The sequence below is a fragment of the Poecile atricapillus genome, chromosome 1 (genome assembly GCF_030490865.1).
Source record: "Poecile atricapillus isolate bPoeAtr1 chromosome 1, bPoeAtr1.hap1, whole genome shotgun sequence".
NCBI classification, from domain to species: domain Eukaryota; kingdom Metazoa; phylum Chordata; class Aves; order Passeriformes; family Paridae; genus Poecile; species Poecile atricapillus.
Genome location: NC_081249.1, coordinates 147873258 through 147898079, shown reverse-complemented (window position 1 = coordinate 147898079; position 24822 = coordinate 147873258). Strand labels below are relative to the sequence as shown.

General features: G+C 43.1%; 1 protein-coding gene across 5 annotated transcripts in view; it reads right to left on the bottom strand.

The window, feature by feature from the left end:
- Positions 1 to 6675: 6675 nt before the first annotated feature.
- The window catches only part of ACTN1 (actinin alpha 1), an 85699-nt gene continuing 67552 nt past the window's right edge, over positions 6676 to 24822 (bottom strand). For 2 of the 5 annotated variants that reach the window (XM_058842187.1, XM_058842198.1), the window contains exons 9-21: positions 24176 to 24268; positions 22815 to 23045; positions 22132 to 22279; positions 21387 to 21537; positions 18886 to 18994; positions 18254 to 18394; positions 16292 to 16474; positions 15425 to 15559; positions 14356 to 14535; positions 13272 to 13418; positions 11002 to 11067; positions 9386 to 9544; positions 6676 to 7567 (exon numbers count right to left, since the gene is read on the bottom strand). In XM_058842187.1, the coding sequence (XP_058698170.1) occupies positions 7409 to 7567; positions 9386 to 9544; positions 11002 to 11067; positions 13272 to 13418; positions 14356 to 14535; positions 15425 to 15559; positions 16292 to 16474; positions 18254 to 18394; positions 18886 to 18994; positions 21387 to 21537; positions 22132 to 22279; positions 22815 to 23045; positions 24176 to 24268 (1902 nt within the window). In that variant the 3' untranslated portion in view covers positions 6676 to 7408. Of the gene's footprint in view, positions 7568 to 9385; positions 9545 to 11001; positions 11068 to 11609; positions 11691 to 13271; positions 13419 to 14355; positions 14536 to 15424; positions 15560 to 16291; positions 16475 to 18253; positions 18395 to 18885; positions 18995 to 21386; positions 21538 to 22131; positions 22280 to 22814; positions 23046 to 24175; positions 24269 to 24822 lie in introns of all 5 variants that reach the window. The other 3 variants (XM_058842178.1, XM_058842169.1, XM_058842207.1) reach the window with 2 other exon arrangements.

Genomic DNA, 24822 nt, shown 5'->3' with positions numbered 1-24822 from the left:
TTCTCCAGGCTGAACAATCCCAGCTCTCTTGGCCTCTCCTTACATGAGGGTGCTCCAGTCTCACAGTCATCTTTGTGGTGATGTGCTGGATTTGTTTCAGTAAGTCCATGTCCCTTTAGTGGTCATAACACTCCCAGATGTGGCCTCACCATTGCTGTGTAGAGGGGCAGGATCACCTCTCTTGGCCCTCCAGGGACACCCTGGCTAATGCAGCCCAGGATGGTGTTGACTTTTACCACAAGGCAGCTGATGTGAGCTGTTGGTAAGAAAATGGAGAAATGTGACAACAGAACACAGCTAGCTGTGGTTTAAAAAGAAAATACGGGCAGCTGTAGCTGGTGCAAACATGTCTGACAACTCTGAATGCAATGTTTAGTTGTAAGGCTGCTTTACCTCTTTATTTGATGAGACAGTCCAGGACACTCAAAATAGCAATGCTGTGACTTTTTGTTCTTTTTGTTTTGCAATTCTGTGTAGGTGGCAGAGCTGGACTATTACAGGAGCAGCAGTAGAGTCTCTGTGTGAGCTAAGAAGCTCAGAAGCAGAAAAAAGCTCCTTAGGTGGCAGTCCTGGAATGGTATGGATGTAATAGGGATTGGAGTTACTGGCAATAATGAAGATAAGTCATGCTAGAAGCCCAATTAAAGCTTTTTCAGTTTTATCCTGCTTCTCTTCAGCCTCTGGGATCCTGTCAGCAGGGAAGAATGCGGCTGTGCAGCTGGAACGCAGCTCTGGCTGCCTGGTAGTGCCTGAGCCAGGCTGGAATCCTGCTTTCCCTTTCTTGGTTGTGGACACTGCATGGGTGGTAAAAGGCATGAAATCTATCAGTAGGAGAATCTGCAGCATTGCCTCTTGTGTGTGGGTAGTGTTTCTGGAAGCTATCACGTGCAAAATCAATTTTAGTAATAATGCTGTGTTTTAGTTCCCTCATTATTTTGCTTGCACAAAAGGATTGGTCTCTCAGAAGCACATCTGAAAGCCCACTGATAACTATTACTGACTGCACATCTACAAATGTAAACAAACACTTACCTAGAATCAGAATACTTAAAAACCACAATCTGTTTATTGCTGGGATAAATTAACTGCTTTCTCACTTCCCTGAAGAAGAAATTTTATTTTCTCTGTCCCAGAAAGCAGGATGCTGTGGGTCAGCGCCTCAGATTAAATATTATGTCCTGTTCATTAAGGAGAGAAGGTCTTCATTAAAGTGATGGTGATGATGATGATGATGTTTGAATGTGCTTAATAATAAAGGTATAAAATGCTTTCTTAACTCTGCAGATTAAAGTAGTCCTTATTTTTAGGCAAATCTGTACAATGAAAGCCACAGGGTCATACAAAAAAGCCACAACAGCAATTAAGAATCTAGGGGATGGTCTGGGAAAAGGTTTTAACTAGCTGTAGGATGACTGCAGCACTCAGACTGGAAGGTGACAGAGCTGGGCCGGTTCATTGGTCCACCATGAACCTTCCTGACCACCACAAACAAGTCACCTGTAGCTGGAGACAATAACCACTCAGCTGCATTCCCCCCAGCACCTAATAGGTGCCAGCCATCCAGAAAGAATCTGTACAGGAAAGGTCTTGTACAGGACATTTGGAGACCAAAAACACCAGCAAATGAGCGAGGTGCTGCTAGGAAGCACTGGTGAGAGGTCTAGGTCTGAACATCCTGCCCCTGCTCAACATAAATGCACCTGCCTGCAGCTGGGATGCCAGAGCCTTCTTCCATCTGGGATCCAAAGGATGGTCATGTCTCTGAGAAGAGTGCCAACTTCTGTTTGTAACAAAGACTAACTAGGGCTTGTTCTTTTCTTTGGCTGCCAAAAGATATGTTCAGACCAACACCATCATTTTGTAAAATGGCTTATCATTTAAAATACTCATTACTCTGGAAGCTCCGGTCTGCTGTCTTCCTCAGATTGAAGATTCAGGCTCCCACCCACCAGTGTCCTAACCACAGTGTGAGCCTGTGGTGGTGGAGGAGGGAGGCTCCTCTCACTCAGATTCTGTCACTATGGAGCAGACAGCTGAGGGAGAGCGAGTGTAAGGAGAGGCCTAGTGCTTGGGGTGCTGAGAGAGGCATGCTAGGGCCTGTTTCCCATCCTAAGGATCTTTATCCTGTGCCTGTTTAATAGAAAATACCTAAAAAATACCTCTGTCAGGGACAGTAATGCAGCATTCTTTCTGCAAACCCATTGCCTAAATCATGAGCTCATGCTTTCTCTCCTATTGCTTGAGTGTTTAATTATTTCACAGAGAGACAGAGTGAGGGCTGAGGACTCTGGACCCTGGCCCAGAGTATTATTGTTTCCTGCTGGTTAGGGTGTAGGGCTAAAAGATGTGCCTCCTGAGGAAGGATGAAGTGTTGAACCCACATTACTCTCCTAAGGTGAATATATTTTAGGCAATTTAGGCTTTTATGGAGAAAATGGGTGACAAACCCACCGTGAAACTTTGCAAAGGAAGCAGCCCGTCTTGCTGGTTTGTGCTGCTTTTTACACGCGGTGAGATTTGTAGCCCCTGGTGATATGGGCTGTTTGCAAGAGGGGTTCTTGGGCTCTGAAGGAGACTGTCCCATGACACCACCTGTCCAATGGTTTCAGTCTCCCACTCCAGAGATGCCCTGAAGTAGAAACAGAGGTGTGCAGAGAAGATTTAGGTGCAACAGGGAAAACCCTAGTGAGCAATACTTCCAGACTTGAGCACCAGATGGACACTGTTTGGATTGCAATTGTAAATAAAAGCTTCATATTTCTCCTTCTTTTACCTTCTAGTGACATCTAACCCTTTTTCCCCCTGTGCCTTCTTTATCTGCACAGTGGGAGCAACACTAGGTGTTTCCCACAGAAGCAGTGAGATCCTGCTTTTGCACAGTCTGAGGGTCGGGGTCACTGAGGCATGATGATAACTAGAGGACCTCAAAAGTTTGCTTGAATGCTGGCTAGGCCATCGAACTACTGACCAATAGAAAGTGGGTGTAAAGAGACTTGCTGAGAAGAGGTAAGATGGTGATGGGAGGTAGGGCAGTTTCTGCCAACATATTTTCATGCACATATGTCCCAGAAGTCAAAGCAGACAACAAAACAGAGGCCCTATTTTCCTGGCTGTTGCATGGTATTCAAAGATGGGAAGAATCTATTTAGTATCTTATTGGTGAGATCTATAGTAGCTCTGAGCCCTCAGAATATAGAAAATATTACTTTTCTCCTTTCATTTTCAGTGGGTTTAAATTGCTGAGATTTAAATCTATCTGAAATAGTCTTAGAGCATCCCTCCCTGTACAAGATGCAATCATCCATCCTTCCCAATGGCTGACTTCTCTACTGACTGCAGCACTCAGCACATTTTCTCAGTGTCTGCTGGGAAATGTTCTTATAATAAATCATTACCTGTTTGCATCAGGATATGCCCTAGACTTTGCTAATCCGTGTTTACTATGCTAAGACTTTCCCAGCAGCTTAGTGCTAATACAGTGGATTTTAAGGGTTTTCACAGTAGCAACTCTTTCAGTAGCCAGTCACCTCAAGGGTTTAATTAATCCAACAGGATTAAGTTTTTTGTACTTGGCTACCACAGGGGTGGAAAAAGCCTGTCTTACCTCAGCATCTGTAGTGCAAGTAATGTTGTACAAATAATCTTCTTGTTATGGTATGAAAATTATATTTGCATTCCGTTTTCTTAACATTTTAGTTCAAGCTGTTCCTTTCCACAGCCATTACAACCCCCCACCCTCTCCTTTATTTCCCTGATAAAACCAGACAGATTATCTGGATGGAATCTCCATGGATATATGAATACTTCTTTGAAACCAAGTTCATTCAGGGCTGCAGACTAGTTTCCTTTCATTGTCTTCTGAGACTCCTGGCTCTGCTCCTGCACTCTGCTCCAAACCAGATGCTGGCATCATGGGAGACATGCAACAGTCACGAGATAGATTTGAGAGGCTTTGGGAAACGTGGCTGACATTCTGGCAGGCAAGACAAGACCCATGTTGTTTGAGCACTGAAGTGTTTTCTGCCCCTGTACTATCAGACAGTCAGGCTGAATAAGGCAGGTCATTGAGATCTCACCAGCCAAAGGTATCAACAGTCATTAAATTTTGATTTTAGTCAGTCTTGGGTAATTTCTTCAAAAAGTATTATTTCAATTTCCACACCTCAAATAGTGAGTATGGGAGACTGACAGAAATGGTTTACCCCTGAATGGAAGGAATGAGCTTGAAGTGGATTGTCCACCTTTTCTGTTCCTGGCAGGCAAAGGGGCAGTTGCTGAGCTGCAAACAGCTGCTTCCAGAGATGAATTTCATCAAGGCTGATGCCAGGCCTTCGTTAAAGAATGGCATGTTAGCGGCAAAACCATGAGCCTAATACCAAAAGCTGTTTTCACATTTCAGCGTAACTGCAATAGACTGTTATGCCACACAATTGCAAGATAAATCTTGTGCTGCAAATGAGGAAGGTGAATGTCTTGCAGCAGGTCACGCAAGCTCCAGCCAGTTTGTCGGAGGCCGCGCCACCTTAGAAGAAACATGCCAGTGTATTTCAGGCACACCTATTGCCAGTATTTTTAACCCTGTTCAAGTACTGAGAAGCATAGGCCAGAGCTTTCTGTTGCTGTTGACATCTCAGTTTCACCAAAGCAGTGCTGGGCTGCCAACTTTCACAAGGCTGGAGCCCACACATTGCCACAATCTGTGGTGTCAGCAGGGATGAGCCACCTGTTTTCTGTCATAAAACTAGGAATACTCACACCTAGCTGGTGTTTTGTGTAAAACCTGGTCACACATTGCAACACTGCCACAGCTCAGAAAAAGATTTTTATGAAGACTTCTGGAATCTCCAGGCATGGACATGCAGAGTGCTGTCGTCAGAATTATTCAATGTGATTTGGCCTCATTCTCAGAGTGGCAGCCGACCTGGGCCCAAAGTGATGGCCCAAGGGACAGCTATGCTCTTTTCCAGCCCTTTTTCAAAATAATATGGATCTTTTTTCCAGATAGACATTTAATCGCCCAACAGGTATTTCCCTTCTCCCCCACCCCAGTTCTATTGTTTAAGTAAATAAAAACTTATTAAAATATCATTGCATCTTCTGCGAGCAGGTACAACCTACAGATTTTTTAAATCCAATTTTTTGACAGTGCAAGTGTCTTTTTTCAGGTGCAGCAAACCAAGGACAGGGCAGCTACTGTGGAAGAGGAAAGAGGGTTACCAAAGCAAGGACAATGGATATTCAGAGGTAAACTTCAATATAAATTATCTGTTCAGGCCTCTAGTCATCCTCTGCTGTTTCAGCTTTCAAACAGATAACCCATGCTATGTACTTTAAAACATGGCAATGTAAATCAGCATACCATACCTTTGAAGAGTATAGTCCCATTTGCAGCAACGTAGTAGTGACACAGCTGAAAATCAGTTTGCAAGTGAATTAAATACTGCTGTGGCTCCAAGTCCTACATTACTGACAATTCATATCAACCCCTCCAGGCTCCTCAGTATCACAGGTTTCAACACAGGAGGCTTCAGCTCAATTCCAGCCCTCATTAACAACACAATCATAGCTAAGTTACACATACTGTAACTTAACACCTTCGAAGATAAGCTGTGGTGAATGCAGCCTGGCCTAGTCTATGTATAAAGCTAAATGGCATTTATTTGCATGCCCCCTGTAAATTCATTATCCAGCTTACAAGAGCATGCAGATCTTGGTGTACACTGGAAAGAAGTGTGGTAGCAGACATTAGCATGTCCTCTCCAGATACAGTAGGCAGATATTGTCATGTTGGGATACATCACAACATGCTGCTGGTTTTTACTGCGTCCTACTGAAGGTCAGGAATAGACCAGAAAGCTGTGCTGAATCCCAACCCACCGTGTACAATACCTTCCTCAGGACTCAGCTCTGCTCTGGGGAACAGAGGACGATGTTACCAAGGTGCTCTTTGTAAATTTGCCCATGAATCCACCATTCCTGCAGTCATTACTTCAAAATAAAATCTGCCTTTGGGACTAGAGACAGAGGTATGTGCTTATACCTATAAAACACTAACTTGAAACGTGTCATGAAGCAGTAATGTTATTTTGCTCCTAACCATGTGTTTCCTAAAAAAGTTGTGGGAGGGCAGGAAATGCACCTGTAATATGAGATGGCTGGAAGGGATTAGCTGCTTCCCTTTGCCAATTTCTGGACACAGGTGTGTGCGTGTTACTTTATGACTAAATAAAAATACCACAGGAGTTGTCCTGAAGGCTGGTTTCTTTTGTATGTCCAATAGAAAGATGACCCCTGGAGGAATCTGTGATGTCAGAAGATGTAGTAGCAAAATCAGTCAGATGTTCAGTACTGAGCATGGAACAGTAAATGGATTTTTCATGGATGGTTTAAGATAGGGTAGTTGTTTGTACATTTCTAGTAACTAATTCTGTGCTGGTTTTTAAGAAGCAACAAGAATATTGCTTCTAAAGATAGGGGTGTATTGGGGATTTAAAGTGGTCATTCAGCTGTGAAAACTTCAACATTATTCAGCAAGAATGAAAAGGCTGTGGGGCTGAGAATATACCTTTAAATGTAGTGTAATTTCAATTAAAACCATTAATTTTGTGTTCTCCTTATAATGTTTAACTAGATAGGGTTAAATTATTTTACTATACAAATGAATAAAGTCTAGAGTTGTTATCACAAGAAGTTTTTAATATGGTTTGTGACAAGCAATATCAAAGTTATCAACTCTCAAGCTTCATGTTCTGAAACCAGACAACTCTCAGCAACAAAAAAAGTTGTGCACTGATAAACATAGGAGGCGTATTGTATTTTTTAATTAAATATGAAAACATGAGCTGTGTACATTATTTTTCCCTAGAAAACACAGCCATTTCAAAAGTTTATCATAAAATATTTTCATGAAATGAGTGAACCAGCAAACACATGCACTTGTGTGCCTTCCCCCCTCCCAAGATAAACGTGATAAGAGAGACATACGCGAATGTAATAGTTAACAGAACAAGTGGAATTTTGTCATAGTTTGGTTCTTTTTGGAAAGGATGGAATGTAACATTGTGCTTGACTTTCTGTGTCACAACAAAAAATATTTGGTGCAATATTTTAACATTTTCTTTTTAAGTTTCAATCTGATGGAGAAAAATACCTTTTTCTATAATAAAATATGTCTGTTCTTTTTAAAACGTAACTTTTTTGCACAAAATAATTTTGTAAACTGTTATTTCAAGGGCAAGGTAGGCGGTCCCGTGTCAATGTCCTCCCCCCCACTTAAAAATGTGATCTGTTATCTGAAGCAAAACAGGAAAACACAAAAAAGAGCGGAGCAGAGGTTGCTTTGCAAAGAGAAAATAGGGCGTGTTGGACGGGGGAGAGGGGAGGGAGCGTGTGGTGGGACAGAAAAAAGTTAAAGGTCACTTTCGCCGTAGAGCGCTGTGGAGAAGGACATGTAGTCCAGGGCACCAGGTACAGCATCACGGCCATTGTAGGGTGCCATCCTAGCAATGCAATATTCAGCCTGGTCAGGAGGCAGCTCCCGCCGCAATTCATCCACAGTGATGTAGTTCTGCAATGAGGACAAATGATAAGGCAGTTGTTACTTTCTGGAAACTGACTGTCCTCTGAGGGACAACCATGCCCTGTCCCACCAGGGCAGCAGGCAACACTCGGGGACAGGATCCCAACAACTACACCTGTGCTGTGCACCCACACAGGGAGCTCTCTGCACTTACACCCTGGGAGGACATGCACTCCTTCCCTGCTGTTTGGACAAGCACATGGTTTTTACAACAAAGATTGGTTTTGCAAAAGAAACACTGGTGCAGCTAAAGAAAGACCTGGAGGTAAGTCAGGCAAGTTGTTAGTGTTAGGACTGTGCCTTCCTGTTGACAAAGGAGGTTCTGCTTAAAGTAAATGGGAGGAAGCAGAAATTTCATTTGGATGCTGCTGCTCACCAGCAGGAGGTAACAGCTGCTCGTGCTGCTTGGGAGTTGCCATTCCCTCTCTTCAGAGAAAGGCAAGGGGCCACCCCCACTAATTCTTGCTAGTGCACCAATGCAGGCAGCAGACAAGCAAACACTTTGTATTGCTTCCACCATTCCAGCAACAACCCTTCCACTGCAGACATTTTTAATAAGCAAGCAAAACTTATGTAAGGTTGGTTTCTGGAGACTGGCTGTGGTGAGCTGAGCTAGCTTGGCTTCTCCCCATGCAGTAGGTAACAGTAGTTGCCTGTTTGCTAATCATAATCACTATGTTGTCTTCAGCTAACTGACTCACGGCCATTTGCAGTCTGCCTGAGCAATAGCTCAGGTTTCATGCCATCCCTCTCTCTCCTGTGACCTCTTATCATTTCTTTTTGCCTTTCACTTTAATGATGGGGGTATGAGGGATTTTTCTTCATAATGAAATATGAATTCATGATAATAGTCACCAGAGCATGTTAAACGCTGACAAATATATGTAATGTACTGTACAGAGTAAAAACAGTAAGTAATACTGCATCTCAAAGTACCTATTTATTCAGTGGTTAGCTGATCTGAATAACATGGAATTTTCAGGCCTCGAGAGACAATAGGACTGGCTTTGGTCAGGTATATGTTTAAAGGACAGGTATCACGGGTTTCTAGATTATGATTACAAAAAGATTCTTAGTAAAAAATGGAAACCAGTACTGGATTTAAGGGTAAGTCATTACAATCTGAGAAATGGCATCCAACATTTCATGTGAGATAACTAAAATCATTAGCAAATAAAGAGATACATTAATATTACATGTACATATTATTTTTCCAGTTACATAAAAGATTAGTGGGCATTGTTATATAAGAAAAATAAGATTACTTTTTTTATCAGCTGCTTCCCCTGATGATGTGAATTCTAAAGATTAATACTTTTCATATCAACCCGAGTTTTCCTACATTCAACCAATTTCTATGGTTAAAATATGTTTCCCCTGCAGATACAGCATATCTTCAATGAAAATCTATTGATTGTATAAAAACTCATAGTGACATGTAGATCTGAGAAAGATCATCTCAAGTTTACAGCTGTCAGTAATGAACAGTTTTCAAGACTAATCAAAACCCATCTGTTGAACTTGTTAATTTTAAAATAACAAATTGCAACCAAGCTCTTAATTAAAATATTGAAGCAAGAGTGGGCTGCAAAGTTCTGACTGACAGCTGAGCAGGACTTTTGAGTGCCTTAGCAGGCTGCTCATTAACCCACACTTTAACCTTGCACTCCTCCAGCACTACAGAATGTTCCTGTGAAAACACTCTCCCCATTGCAGAGTGCTTCCCTTGACACTTTCTCTCAGAGACAAGAGAAAAAAGAAAGCAGAAGTTAAGCAGATACAGGAAACCAAGATGTGGAGCCTGACCTTATCTCCAGCCAGGATCTTGAAGGAAGCCATAACCTGGTCAGCAGTATCTGTATCTGCCGTTTCCCGGGACATGAAGTCGATGAAGGCCTGGAAGGTCACTACACCCAGACGGTTTGGGTCGACGATGCTCATGATGCGGGCAAACTCTGCCTCTCCCTGGAGAGCAAGAGAGTCGTGTAAGCCTGGGTATTTGGGCAGCAGCACACCCAAAGTGAGGAGAAACCGTTCAGCAGCACACCTCATAGGCTAGAAAACAAAGCCAAATAGAAACCACCTCTGGGTTTTTTTTAATCAGGATGTTCTTTTTTAGCTTGCTGTTGTGTACAAATGCTTCCCACTCATTTGTCCTCTGGAATAAAACACTGCCAGCTGTGCCTGAGGGTAACATCCAGCTCCAGGACAATGTTCCTGCTGGGGAGCAATACCGACTAACTACAGAGGAAGACCCAAATTTCTCTATACATGTGCTAGATGTCTGTAGCAGTATTGGAAGATCTGCATTCCTCAAATCCTTTTACTTTCATTTACTTAAAAGAGAACTTCTACCATTTTCTTCAGCTGACAGAAGAAATGTCTCTGGGATGTTTCATAGTATTGTACTCATCTTTAACAGGCAGGTTTTGCAAAGAAGGACTTGCATATCTGGAGTGGCCCAGGGAAATAATCTCTGTAGGAAAGATCCTACAGAGAAGTTTTGCCACAGAAACCAAAACGTTGTAATGTAGTTTTCTTTTTGCACTTAAGCCAAAGGTCATCTATTCTCATCTCTGGAACTCCTTCCTCCCCAGGTAAGGAGGAGGGAAGAGCAGAGCAGTGTCTTCTGGGAACAGGCTCTCCTAACACATTTAGAACATTATACCTTAGTAATTAAAATACCTAATCAAATGTTACTGTCCTGGCACACTGCACCAAAGACTCAGCATTTATACTGGGCTAATGAGTAAAATGATTAAACATTGCTTTGCCTGATATCAGGAGCAGACACCAAGAGTGCAGATGAATATGCTTGCAGTGCACTATTCTCCTGCCCTTTGAAGAGCATCAGTCTTTGGTGAAGCTCTTCCTATGAGCTGTCATGCCTCTCAAGGTGCCACGTGTTACTGCTCTGAAAATTCAGGTATTCCGGTGAGGGAAAAGCTATGGGGAGAATGACTGGAGCTTCAACTTACATGTGCAGGAAAGGAGATGTGAAGCAAATGGCAGGAATGAGAGGAGCAGCATTCTGAGTGTATTCAGAAGTGAGGTAATGTATACTTCCAAATAATTTCAACTGAAATTCAGGGCTGGGGGAGGTTGTGTGTGCTATGCAGAGAGCAGACACCAATATGAGGAAGCTTATTATTTCTTCCACTACTACTAGTAGCTACATAGTTTGATAAATATGATTTTTATTTGAACCATACAGGAATTAGACAATTATTTCCATTTTTTTTACCTTTGGCTAGAGCCGTGAGACAAGAATTTCACATGTACAACTAAGACTAGATTTAATACTGCTGATAATTCTGGAAAATAAGGCTATATTTACCTTGATTCACTACACATTCTCCCTGCATTTTCGAAGATGCCTACAGAATCACTTTGAATAGGAGTGACAGAGGGCTCTACATTACCATATTGTAACCCATGGAGATAAGGCAGGCTCGGAAATCTTCACAATCCATCATACCAGTCTTCTTCTACAGAGAATGACGCAAAGATGGAAAAAGCCAAGAGAGAAAAGGGAGACCAGTCCAGGGAGAAATGAACCCACAGGAGACATTATAAAGAATGAGTTTCAGTGGGGAGAAGACAGAAGGAGAATTTACAGGACAATGAAAAATAACAGAGGAAAGGTAGTTTGTGAAACCATGAAGAAGCAAAGGTGGTTTTGGACATGGAATAATTTATACACAAGAAACATTGGTGATGAAAAAAAGGGCAAGAAGATATTAAGCAAGACAGATTGAGGAATGGACAAGAGAAACAGTTTTAAGGGACAGAGAAGTAAAGAGAACAGTTTGAAGACATAAAAGGAATTCTCCCAGGACAAAAAATTAAGGAATTAAAAAGGAATAGATGCCAAAGTGCATTTAGAGAGGAAGTAGTATAGAAAAGCGATGTATATATAGTCAAACACAACAACAACAGATGGATTAAGACAAACAAGAAAAGAAAGGGGAAAAACTGTTATTTTTTCACAGTTTAATATCTGTCTGTGTTCACCACTAGCTTTCAGTACCTGTGCATCGTTTCCAATATCGTAACCCAAGCTGATGAGACAGGCTTTGAATTCCTCAGGGCCAAGTGTGCCGGAGTGGTCCTGGTTATGCGGTGTGCCAGGCAGCAGGACATGCAGTGCCAGTGGGGTGACGGTGTGGGGCAGAAGGACGGGACACACAGAGGAGATCAAAGGGAGGTGAAAGGACAACAAACAGGTGCACCATGCAGTGGGTGAGAGAGAACACGAAGAATGACATGCAGATAGAAAGACAGGGAAGAAAAATAAAAAGTGCACAACATTAGATATCACAATGACATTTCAGGATGTGCTAAAAATGCTCTTGGAACAGTTCCTTCTCAGAGAGCTCATGTTGAGAGCATTTGAATGACAAAAACAGCTGATGCTCAGAAGCCTCAAGATCTCAATCTCCCAAGTGAATTACTTGCATCACTGCTTGTTATCCAGTGTCAGAAGCCCTGTGTTTCACTAGTAACCCAGAGTGCAGGTAAGCAGGCAGAGGCAGTGGGAAGCATTGCCTTAATCTTATAGTCAAAAGTTCCACTAAAGGAGTAGGTGAGGGCAGGTATGTTTGACAGCACACCTAAGGAAGCTTAGCTGTCATGGCATCCCAGGAACAGACAAAGAAAACCAGCTGAAGCTCAGGGGAGCAGCATTATGGCTGTATTTATGAGACCTGCACAGGAGGTGGAGCTTCAACTGGCAAAGCTATTTCAAGTGCACAGCTCTGCAAACAGCACGGATGTACAGTGCAGCATAACATGGCTTTGACAGCTGCTCTTCCCTTTGCTCACTGACCGCTCCCCTAGTGTTTGGATGTACCCACCAAATACACAAATACGTAAGATACTACAGGAACTAAGAATCCCCATCCATCCTACAGAATTTTAGCTCAGAACAGCCCCAAAGCACTGAAGATCCCCTGCCTGCTTGCTGCCACCACCTCTGGCCAGATCAAGGAAGCTAGAGACAGGATGATGGGGCCAATTTCAAGTGACTTTCTTCAAGAAAACCCAGTTTTCGAAGTCAATGTTAAGCCTCCATAATCAAATAGTTGAAGGTGGGAAACCCCTGTTTTGTCTGCATTAACATTCAGACTTTTGTGAAAGAAGGGACAAATGACATGAAGGTCAGAATAGAAAATTTACAGGGCTCTATGGGTCCCTCTTCTAGTAAAGAACCCATGGTTTATTTTTCTTAGCTAGAGAAAGGCTGAAATAGCCAGTGTTCAGCAATACAAAAGAATTGCCAATCTCTCAGGGCCGGCTCTCCTCAGATATAGTAGAGATGGTATAGAAGAGTAGAGAGCAGATGGTCCCAATAAGTTTATAAATCAAAATAATAATCTGCTCTCTGGAGAGGAATGGGGCATTCCATTTATGTCTAATTTTTATTAGACATAAAAGTCTAATTGCCTAAAAAAGCCTTCAAGCTTTTCCATACTCTTGCTTTACCAGGAAATTTTGCAGTTTCCTGTGAAGATGTACTTCTCCCAGGCTAATAATCAGTTGGCAGTCTTCACAGAAATGAGTGCTCCACAGGAGAGGCATTTTAAAGAATGAAACACCTTCTGTAATCCTGTTTTATCGCAGTGACCGCTTGTTTGTTATTGCACTGTGCAGTCCACATGGAAGCTCGTAGCTGCAGTCAGCACTGACTTACCCTGTCAAAGTGGTTGAAAGAAGCCCGGAACTCATTCATCTGTTCCTGGCTGATTCCTTTGGCATCACGGGTCAGAATCTGGTTTTCCACTTCATTGATGGTTCTAGCGATTGTTGTTAGTAACTGCTCCCAGCCCACGCGGATATGCTGGCAAAAGAGGTCAGGACATATGGAAATGAAGAAGTTGCTCTTCTGCTTTTGAGGCTCAGGATCAGTTCAGATTCTGTGGATCAGATGTGCTACTTATTGCAAATTAAATTATTCTAGTGTGCAAGGCAGTCCCTGGTGTCTGTTTTCTCAGAAAAGATTCCTTCTAATCTGCAGGTGTTTAAAATCTGAATTGTGACCCAAAAAAAACCCATGCTGAAGAGGCAAATTTCTGATCTTTCTTTCTCTTTCTTAAGAAAAACTTGGTCCTACCACAAAATTCCTTTGCCTGGTCAGAGCAACATACTGGATGCCTTTAACACAAATGAGAAGCAAAACCAGAGCTTCTAGGACTTATTTAAGCAGAAAACTCTCCTTACCAAGAAACTGAATAAAACACAGTGCTTCGAGGACACTGGTGCTCCCCTGCCCCTGCTGTTGCTTAATGGAAAGCTGGCCAGAAACCAAAAAACAAGTTTCAAAGGCTGTGTTCAGCTGGACTAATGCTGACCTCAGACTGCTCCCAAGAAACTTAATGTTATCAACAGAAAGCCATTCTCTGACTCCAAAAAAACTTCTGTTGGACTTTTCTCTTCTGCCAGGTAGTGGCAGCTCAAAATCATCAGCACTTCCCTTTCCAATCCCAGCTAACACAATCAGGTGGCAGGGGAAACAAGACCTGTCAATTTTTCAAGCAACACTGTGGGATCTCATTCAGGTTGTTTCTGCTGCCTGTATTTGGAAGTACATTGGAATGGGTTGGCATGAAGTACAGAAAGGCAAAAATGAAATTCAGTGACATGCTGTTGCATGCTTGGCCATATTATCAAGCTCTCCATTTTCCTGAGAACCACTGAACGTTGCCAGAGCTGTCCTGACAGCTGACACTAACTGGCCACAGCAGATGACGCTGTCTAATTGCTGCTAAAACATTTACCTCCATGGTGTAGTTGGTGTGCTTGTTGTCAAAGATAAGCGCTTCCTGGATCAGCTGGTGGTCTCCTTCCAGCTGGTCAATCTTTGGTTTGTAATTCACAATGCTCTTCTCATACTGCCTCAGGTGGTTTAGCTGGTCCTCCAGGGTCCCATGCATCTCTATTGAAATGCGGCCAATCTCCTGCATTAGCAAAGCCAAAGGAGTTAAGACTCCACTAAAAGGACAAGCCCCAACATGGCTGACATTTATTGCAGCAATTTCACTCTCACACAGGATGATGATTCAAAAAAAAAAAAAAAAAAAATCTCATGGAGCAGTTACTTCACAGGAGCTGAGACACTGTCAGCAAAAAAATTAGCACAGCCCTGAACATCTTCCAAGTGAGGTGAATCACGTAAGATGTGTCTCATACAAGGATACAAAAGAAAAGGAAACTGCCGTCCATAAGCTAGAAATCTACCAAGGCAGATCTTTTTCTGGTATACTGTCTGCCATTAAGTTAGTTCTTCATAGACACATAGTTCTGTAATTGCTGTCTTCTTTCCAGCTCCTGCCATCAGTAATAGCTTTGTATTTTTACGTTTCATTAACTCCAATGACTTTAACACAAATCTTACCTAAAGAGAGATCTCCCTTAAAAATGTCTCCTCTGCAGATGTTTGGTCTATTAATTGTATTTATTTAGTCACATGTATTGAGTTGATACATATGACTAAATATAAACATATTTATGCATATCAACATGACCGTTGCTGTGCAAGCAATTACATAAACTGTCTCTGATCTAGAATTTTTAATTTGTTGTATATAAACACAAAATATCAGTGTTCTCCACCTTAAGTAATGCTTTTCTTGGTACTAGAGTTAGAGGAAGAAAAGTACAAATGCTTCAGTAACCAATATCAATCCTGGTATTCTTCATATTTTCTATGATGCTTCTCTTGCTTGAGAAGACTTGAAGAAAACCTGAAGAAAGAATGGCTGTGACAGTGGTCAAGAGAGACCTCGATTAAGAGTATCAGTGAAGATCACAGAGGAAAACAGTGTTTCAAAATTTGAAAAGTGCTACCTCCATCTTGGTCTGGATCCAGGGTCCAATGACATTGGCCTGTGCCCCAAACTGTTTACGAAGTCGTTCATTTTGCTGCTGGCGAGCATGTTCTTCCATCAGAGCTTGATCCCTTCTGGGAACCAGCTGCCGCACCTACAGCCAAGAGTAACTCAGTGTGCAGTTAAGACACACAAAGGCACATGTACAGGAAATGCAGAAGTTGCCACAAGGGAGGGAAGAGCGGGTGTTTGCACTGAATACAAGCAGTCATATAGTTTAAGTCACAGCAGGCAAGTTCACAGAATGTGAATCCTATCTGCTGTAGGATATACACAAACACATGTCAGGCCATGGAAGACCAGAAGCAGCTTCTATTCATTATTTGGGTTTTTGGTAGCTCATGTTAATTGAGTTGCAGGATTCTGTTGAAATCTCACATTGCTGATTTTGTTTGGTAGCAAGAACCATAAGCAACTGGTATGGACAGTAGCTGCTTTTTTAGGAATACAGCAAGGAAAGGCTACTAGGCTGCAGAGATAGAACATTTGAAGGCTGAATGTGAAAAGGAAAGGATACTGATTCACATGCTATACTTACCTGCAGGTCAGCTGAAGACAAAAAAACTCAAAGCTTTCAAATTTAGCAACTTTAATTTAAAATTAGCATGTAAAAGAGGGTCTCACATGCCTTAGGCATTTATATCAAGGATTGCTTCCACTTTCCAAGTATACAGCAATTGAGCCAAAACCAAATGACAAAACCCCACTAAACTCAGCAGTAAAGCAGGAGAGAGTAACTGCACAGTAAATAATCAATTTCCTGGGCCCACAGTGGTTGAGCAGTGACATTGTCCCCCACTACCCTGCAAGGCTGGAAAGAACTCACATGTTCCCATTTGCCATTGATCTCATGTGGGGTGATCGTAGTGTAAGGATTTGTTCCTGCCATGTTGACATGATATGTCTGGACAATCTTTGAGACTTCATTGTGGATTCCCAGGATGGCTTGTCGCTCCTTGTCGGCATCTGGCAAGGTGGCTTTGAACTGCTCATGAGCTGTGGTCAATCCCTATAGAAGGAAGGCAGCAACAAAGGGGAGGGTAAGAACATTACTTACAAAACAGCCTCTTCATCAAATGTATTCCTGAAGTGACTGCAAAAGCTAACATATTCCCAGGACACAATGCAGCCTACTCTAATACACTTTTCAGGTTCTCTCAGTATCATTAAATGAGATGTTTTAAGTAGTTAAATGATGTGAAGTCTTGTTTTCCCTCTCTTTCCACATCATGTTGACCAGTGACAGAGATCACATACAAAAAAAGGTGGAATAATACAGGCTCAAAATTTAATGGCAACTATTTCTCAAATGCTGCTCAGTGACTGCTTGTCAGCCTCTTTGGAGAAGAAGATCTGACTGATAGAATTACTATTAAAAAAGAAGTCTCACTAGTTTAAATGTGCTATGTTCTCTTCTCCCATAAGGTAGGCACTATTTCTACACCCGAAGTAACTCCAGATGACTACTAAGGGCCAGATTCAATTTGGTCAGAGTCAGTTAGAACCAGGTGAAGGTCTTCCACCAGCCAGCTGAAAACTTGCACAGGCATCACATGCTCCTGCTGCTGGAAAACAGCTCCTTCTCCCTGACCACAACAGGTCCTTCCTGCTCCCCGTCTCACTGCAGTGCCCAGGCCGTGCTCCGAGGACTGATGGCTGGGGCGGCTTTGCTGGTAGTTTGTAGCCAGCTGACAAGCCAGCTGGTCCTGGCTCATCTCCCACTGCTTCTACAGGCCTTTAAGGTACTTGATCCCAGAAACCTAGAAGATCAAGTCTAGGGAAGCGAACGCAGGGAAAGAGGCAGGAAAGCGCATGGGAAACAGAGGTGTGTGCAGGGATAACCAAGGGAACAGTGTGGACAGAAGAACTAATGAAAGTAAACCACGTGATTGACTGCTCTCTCTCACAACACACACTGCTAACTACTTTCTGTAAAATTCCTTCCTTACACGGTGACTCATTGCTTTGCAGCTGCTGTAGTGGCCATAGAGATGTAATACAAGTCTGGGGGCTGGGAAAGACATTGCAAACAGTCACAAGGAGACAATGGAAATGTTTAAGTGCTGTTTAGATTATTTTGCATTATGAAAGATTTAATAAACTTATTTGTTCAGGAGGGAAGGATGGAAGAAACGAGTAGCAGCTCAGTAACTGTCACTACTCTGCCACCACCCTGGCTGCCGTGTTCCCCGTAGGTCTCCATCTGCTGCCTCAATGATGGTCAGACTCCTGTCAGCCATTCTGGCAAAGAGCTGACTTGGATTCTTTCCACAAACCCATAACGTAGGTGAAATAGAAGTCCCACTGCAATCCAGGAAAGAGTAATTCCTGCTCTCTAAGGGCTGCAAATTACCTGTAAATACCTCAACTTGCTTTCCTAACACCCTTTCAGAAGGGGAAAAACTGAGATACTGTCTTTGTTGTCTTAGAGAAGGCAAGACAACTTTGATTTCAAATGGTAATTCAGCACCAAAGTGGACAATTCTGACTTTTCTTGTGCTCACCAAAAACCAGCTATTAGCTCAACTGTCCTCATGGTACATCCTATCACATAGGACCAAACGATGTATTGTTGATGTATGTATGCTTTATACCTATTCAGATTCAGGTTTTTGGAGAAAATCAGGGAAAAACATACTCATTTTTGTTTCTCTTCATAAGGCTCACACAATAGAGCAGAAGCACAAAATATAACCTATAAATTCATACCACTCTGAATTCATACAACTCAGGAGATCCCAAACTTCTCACTGTCCCCTCCTAATTGGTGCAAAAGACAGCTCTGTACCTGGATCTCCTCAATGGTGTGAACGATAAATGTGTCCTGCAGATCCTCCATGGCCCCTTCCATCCAGTTATTGAAAGGGGCAGCTCGTTTGGCATACTCCAGGTACAACTGATCAATTGTTTCTAGTAGTTTCTCTGTCCTCTGTGCATGCACAAAAAGAAAGAAAAAGAAAGAAAATCAGGAGAGATGGTTGGAGAAGAATTATCACATAGATACATGGGTTGTCTGAACTGTCCCTTCCTTTCAGACCTCCTTGGTGCTCCCAGGATGGCATGTCACTAAAAATCTCACTGCTGTTAGAGATTACACACTGGACAGATTTTTTTCCCTGTAAGGGAAATAAAAAGAAATCCAAGGTCCTCTTGATAAAACAAAACAAGGCAGAATTTCAGGCAGAATGAGCTTATAAAATACAAAAAAAGTAAAAATAAATAAATCAATAGCCTGAGTAAACAAATGGTACCATAACTGGGCTGGAAGAAAAACACCCTAAGCATACTGAAATGTAACCCTTGTTTGCAGTCCAGCATGTTCTAGGAGTTCACAAGGGAGCTGATATTGCTTGTGCCCACTGCAGCTTGGACCCCACGAATGCACTACCCAGAAGGTCCAACTTGTAATATATATCTCACCTCCAAGGCTTCTCTACGTTTCTGGGTTAGGGCACCCAGATTATCCCACTGATCACAGATCTTCTGGCACCTGGCATTGACACTGGGTGAGTCATAATAGTCCAGCTCACTATAAAGGATGGGAAAAAAAATGACAAGTAGTCAAATAATGACCCTGTACAGAAATAAGAGAAACCCATTAGAAATCTTGATCAGTCTTGAAGACAGTCTGACAAAGAGATTGTGGTCGCTGCAAATAAAGCAAGTCAGGATGATACCAGGATCTAGTTTAGGAGACAGTGTATGTTATGCTGAATCAAACAGCACAGAACAGGACCACCCAAGGCCTCAACAAATACTGAGGGTGGCTACCTGATGGGAATAACTTGCTAAAGGGGGAAGGGAGCATAGACTTTTGCTCCAACTGGAAATAAGGAGATTATGATCAGAGCAATCTGCTCCTGTATTCTGCTAAGAACATTATGCAGTCTAACAAATTGTGTCTTATACATCAGAATGGAAACTGAAGATTTTATTAGGAACATAAGAAACTGCTTGAGATTGTCCTAAGAATTGCACAGTACAGGTGGCAAGGAATAGCTAAATTACATAACCCAGTAAATTTATTTAGGACAATCCCAGAATAACTGTGTAGGATTCTCTCCTGTATGCCTGAGAAGAAGTGCTTTGCTGACATGTCTATAGGCTGACACTCAAGGAACACAGGCTGGTAAAAGTATGACTGGGGAAAGGAGAGCACAAGGGCACACTAAAGCTTGCAGCCTTGCATTCCTTTGTGCTCAAGGTTCTGCACATGGTCAGAGAGAGAGAAATCTGCAGGCAGGAGACCAGCCAATCTGGAAAGTGTCAGCCTTGAAAGAAAAACCCCAAATAAATCACTGGGAAAAAATCACTGAGTGACCCTGAGCCATCTGATGAGCAATTCTTTAAGCAGTAATGCAAGTTACACTCTTGCCTCCCCCAGCCTAGTTTCTTCATGCCATTGTATTGACCTCCTGGGGTGTGTGGGCACAGCTGTTGGTAGAGTCCTCCAGTAAACTAGCCAGGAAACTGATTTGGGCTAAAAATAACTTCTTTCCTAGATTTTTAATCCAGATCAGTTGCTTGATCTACTTTGCTACACAGCCAGCACTGCAGATGAAAGAACTCCTTCTGAAAGCCTGACTTGTAACACACCTGTGCTGGACCACTACAGCTAGAGAGGGGAGCATGCCATGCCCCCAAACATTCCTGCCATGGGCAGCTGCAGTGGCTTCTTCCACACCCTCTGCATCTCTCTGGCAGTGTGCCTCTGGGGGAGAAAAGAGCTCTGCCATATTTTTTCAGGGCATGGCCTCTGCTGAAATGGAAGATGGCTTTTATAACAATAGCAGAGCCTGCTGTTCTCACACTTTCGAAGAAATAACCTCTCCCACAGCTTAGGCCTCAGTCTTCTCTGTTCTTAGAGCTGCAGCTGCTTTGGCTGACATGTAGTGTGTGCTTGGAAAATGGTACGTCAGGTAATGCTTGCTGACTAGACAGACTCAGTTTTAATCTTACTGACATGGAGGATTGCCTTGAACCCTCCTCCTGTTCCAAGGTCAATCCTCCAGTGGACAAGAGAGCAATTCTGTAAATCTCTGTTGTTAAAGAAGATAATGATCTTGATCCAATAATCTTAATTTTTTAGAGAAAAACAGCTCTTCAACCCAAGAGGACTGATCTTGGCCCAGACATTAACCTCAGACCAGTGTAATACATAAATCTTTTTAAAACAGGAAACAGAGTCAAAACCAAGTAGTTCAGACTGCTTTTTGCCAAGAAACATGCAGGGTTTCAAAACCTCCCTGAGCTGCAGCCACTAGCTCTTTGCCTGCCTGCTATCTCTAGCAATGCTGATGAGTCCCCCATTTTTCCTGATAGGCTGTATTACTCCAGGAAAAGGAGTGGAGGTGAAGGCTTCCAAGCTGGAGGGAAGCAGGGAAAGAGCTGTTCTGCTCTGAGGATGCCCTGCAGTAAGTGCTGAACAGAGTGCACACAGTGCAGGTACTCCTGGGGGAAAGAATGAGGCCACAATGGGCTCAAGCAGCTTTTTCCCTGCTGGAATAAGGAAGGCTTTTTTTTTTTAATAAAAGAGAGCAAACTGAGTCCCTCCTATCATCTCCTCTTTACTTCTGTTCCTGGAAAAATATGACCGTGCTACAACTCTGAAACAGAGCATGTGCCAGCAGCAGGTCAGACTCTTTAGGAAAGGGTTCATGGTAGCATAATGAACTGGAAGAGGATGGAAACTTGGCTTAGGAACATAACCCTGCCTCCTCCTCAACAGCACCCACGGCTCATCCATTTTCTGGTCTGTTTTTCTGGTGTCCGGATACTGGATAGCAGTATCCTAGATACTGTTTGGAAACACTGGGAATTCCCAGCATTTTTGTATGGGGATGGATTTTTTGCTCTGCAGAGGGCAAGGCTCACTATGTGTCCCCGGCCCCGAGGATAGGACGTGCGCTGGGGTGCCGTACTTGAGCTCTTGTGCAATAGCAGCAATCTGTTCCACGCGATCCTGGTGTGCAGCCAGGTCACTCTCAAAGGCCTCGTGTTTCTTCAGCAGGGCCTTTATCTCCGAGAGGGTCGCAGTTTCGTAATCCTTCTGCTGCAGCATTGCTTCCTTACCTGGGGAGGGAGCCAAAGGACAGAAGAATAAAGGACAGGACCCAGGGTGGCCAAAACCAGCTCTCTCCACCCAGGCACCCTCGAGGGCTGTCAAAAGGGCATCGGCCTCACTCCAGCTGCCCTGCCCAAGGCTTGTCCCCGTGCCTGCTGGCTTAAGAGAAGCACAATGCTCACTTTCAAATCACGAAGTGTGAGTTTGCCTTTAACAACACAGAAAGGCACATAATGTAGCTTAAGCCAGCACTGTCACGGTTTATACTGGACTCGTCTCAGTATGTGCAAAATGGGTTATGCTGATCCTGTAAAAGCCAATGGTAACATTTACTGTAGAGGAACTTTTCCTCTGCTCTGTAGCTGCTCTCTTCTAGCCCAAGTTCTTACTTTGCTACAGTTAGGAAACGCCAATGTTGACTGCATAACGCAGAACAGAGATCAAGCTGGTTTCCATACACTGTTTTCTAATAAAATAAGAAATAAATCTAGACTTCTCAAAAGGAAACTCTCATGGAAGGACCCATGCAGAATCCATCTCCTCCTCCCTACATAACAATCAGCGCTGTGTCAGGCAATAGGAAGCATGTAGGCTGGCATTACCATCTGTCCAGGACTCATGAATGGATGCCTTCTGCCGGAATTTCTCTGCCAGGTGATCCAGCCTCTCTAGCCTCCGGATTTCATTCAATAACCACTCCTCGTAGCCCTTCTCAGCCTGCTCTAGGCCACCCCAGGCATTGTTTATATCCTAGAGACAGAAACATGAAAAGGAAAGGCAAGTTGGAGGGAAGATGTTCACCAGCATTAGTCTCAGTGAACTACATGGCTCCAACTGATTGGAGGGAATGAGCATGGGCTTTTCATCTCACAGGGTTCTGTAGACAAGTCAGGGAGACAAAGTGTTAGACTTAAGCAGGACTTGAAGTGCCAGTATATAACTGCAGAAAAAAGTCTCTCTAAACACTTCTAGAGTTTTAAAGTTCCCCTGCATGAAACTTTAATAAAACTCAACTGTTTCTGAATCAGGAAGACCAAAAGCCACCGAGACATCTCCTCATAAAGGCAGGTGACTGGTGAAGAGCCTCAGAGTCTGATTTAGACACAGAGAAGCAAGGATCACTTGATCCTCTCCTATCATGGCCTCCCTGATTTATATTTTGCAGGGTTCTTCCCACAGAGTATCTCACTATGAAGGTGGGCATTCTCTGCCCACCCATGGGCAGAAAGGGAGTCTCATTTTTCAGGCACGTTTGGGGTATATAGAAGCAGTCACCCCCACTCACCGAGACCATTTTCCCTTCGGAGGGCATGAAGGCTGGCCTGTTGCTGAGCCGCAGCTTGGTCTGCAAGGTGTTGAAATTGATCTCGAGTTGGCACTTCTCTTGGACCTTGGGGGGCTTGTGCAGGCGGCGGTAGTCCCGGAAGTCCTCCAGCTTCTGCTGCATGGCTTGCATGGTGTTCTCTGGGGCCCGGTTCTCCAGCCAGGGGATGGTGCGACGAATCCACTCCAGCAGCTGGAAGGAGCAATGACAAGAAGCCTTGAACTGAAAACTGTGCTGAAACTGCAAGTGTTACTCTGATTTCATAAGGGGCCATTTACTTTTATGTTTGCTGTCAGAAAGATTCTGCCACCAGCAGGACTCACAAAGAAAAGTTTGGCAGCTTTTCTGGAAGTGCTTTTTTTTTCTTTAATGAGTAGCACATTCCCTACCACACTAAGTAGTCCTGCTTGTTGCAGCAGTGCCAATCCAACATGCTTAAGGGACAGCTTTTGCACAAGCAGGACCAAAATGATATCCTCAGATTATGTTAAAGCCTTAAGAATTTTGCTGGACTGTTTCATAACTAAAGGATGCTCTAAGTCATATTATCTCCAGAAGAATCTGACAGGAGAAATCAAATTCTTGCCTTCAGTTCAGCCTTACACTTTCCCACTCTAGTTTCCTCAAAGTCACTGCTGCTCTTTGAAAATACCTCCGTAACAAACCAATCTGGAGAACTGGCAAAATGCTAATGCAGTAGGCAGTCTACAGTGTGAGTGGAGTAGTGCCCTAAGCTTTTCAGATCAGGCTGTAACCAGGCTTATGGGTTAGGTTTGTCCTTCTGTTGTCCATCTTCTCCTCCCTACTTATCTACCACAAACATACCCCAGTCCACATTTGGTCTCTTGTAGTTTCCCTGTTGTCAGTCTGTCAGCCTTCTCAGTGAACAAATGCAGCCTCCAGTTTGTATCTGACACAGATGCTCTCCATTATCAGCAAAAGCATATTTCTTTCCTCAAATATCTCTAACTTTTATTCTCTGATCCAACTTCTACAGTATATTAGCATACAAGCTGTATGGAAGATGTGATGAACTTGTATAGTCCTGATGAATGCAAGTTAAACCAACTTGATTTTTCCTTCGATTTTAGCATTTCTGAGTTGTCTCCTAATAAATTGAGAAATTCAAAGCATCTCTGTGGAAGCTTTCTGTTTTAAAGTAGACTGCTCCTGTCTTTAAGGTAACTTCAGTCTTTAATTTGAAGAGGAAAAAATAATTTTCCAGGGAAAATAGCAGTGGGTAATTAGCACTCCCCAAGATTGCTTATCAGCATTAAATGCAATTCTTTTCTGCATACCACCACTCAGAAATCAACACCTACATCACTGGCCAGTTTTTCGTAGTCTTCCATGAGCTGTTCATTTTCTTGGTTGACTGCCAGCACCTTGCAGATACGATTTGCTGCTGTCTCCGCCTGACAAAGAGAAGAAAAATGGAAGAAGGGAAAAATGTGAAAAAAAAACCCCAAACCAAAACCTGCAGCTTAGCTTCCTGCTACATACCTGCAGGTAAAATCTCCTACCCTCAGCTCTAGCAACTCCTAGTCTACACTTTGGTATGTCTGTCCTGACCTCTCTGCTTTCCATGTGACCTTCTCTGATGACTTGTTTTTTCCTTTCTTCAGAGATTCTCAGCCGTACTGATTCTACCCTATATGCTGCGGGACAACCAGTGTTTCTTTCTATGCTTTTTCTGGAGCTGCTTCTGTAAGAGGGCCTTGTTTGCTTCCTACCAGACGAACCCTGTCTACCTCTTCACAAAGATAGGGGGTTTCTGCTGCCACATCCACTCCCCATACCAGCATTCTGAGCTGGAAGAGCAGTAAAAGTCATGTCAAGCTGATGAGACTCTCTATACTTTTACCCCAGGAAAGAACTACCCAGACAGAGTTAACCCAAAGACTGGACTTAATGGAAAATTCCTAATTTTGTTTGGCAGATTAAATGGTAGATACTTCTTTTAATATTA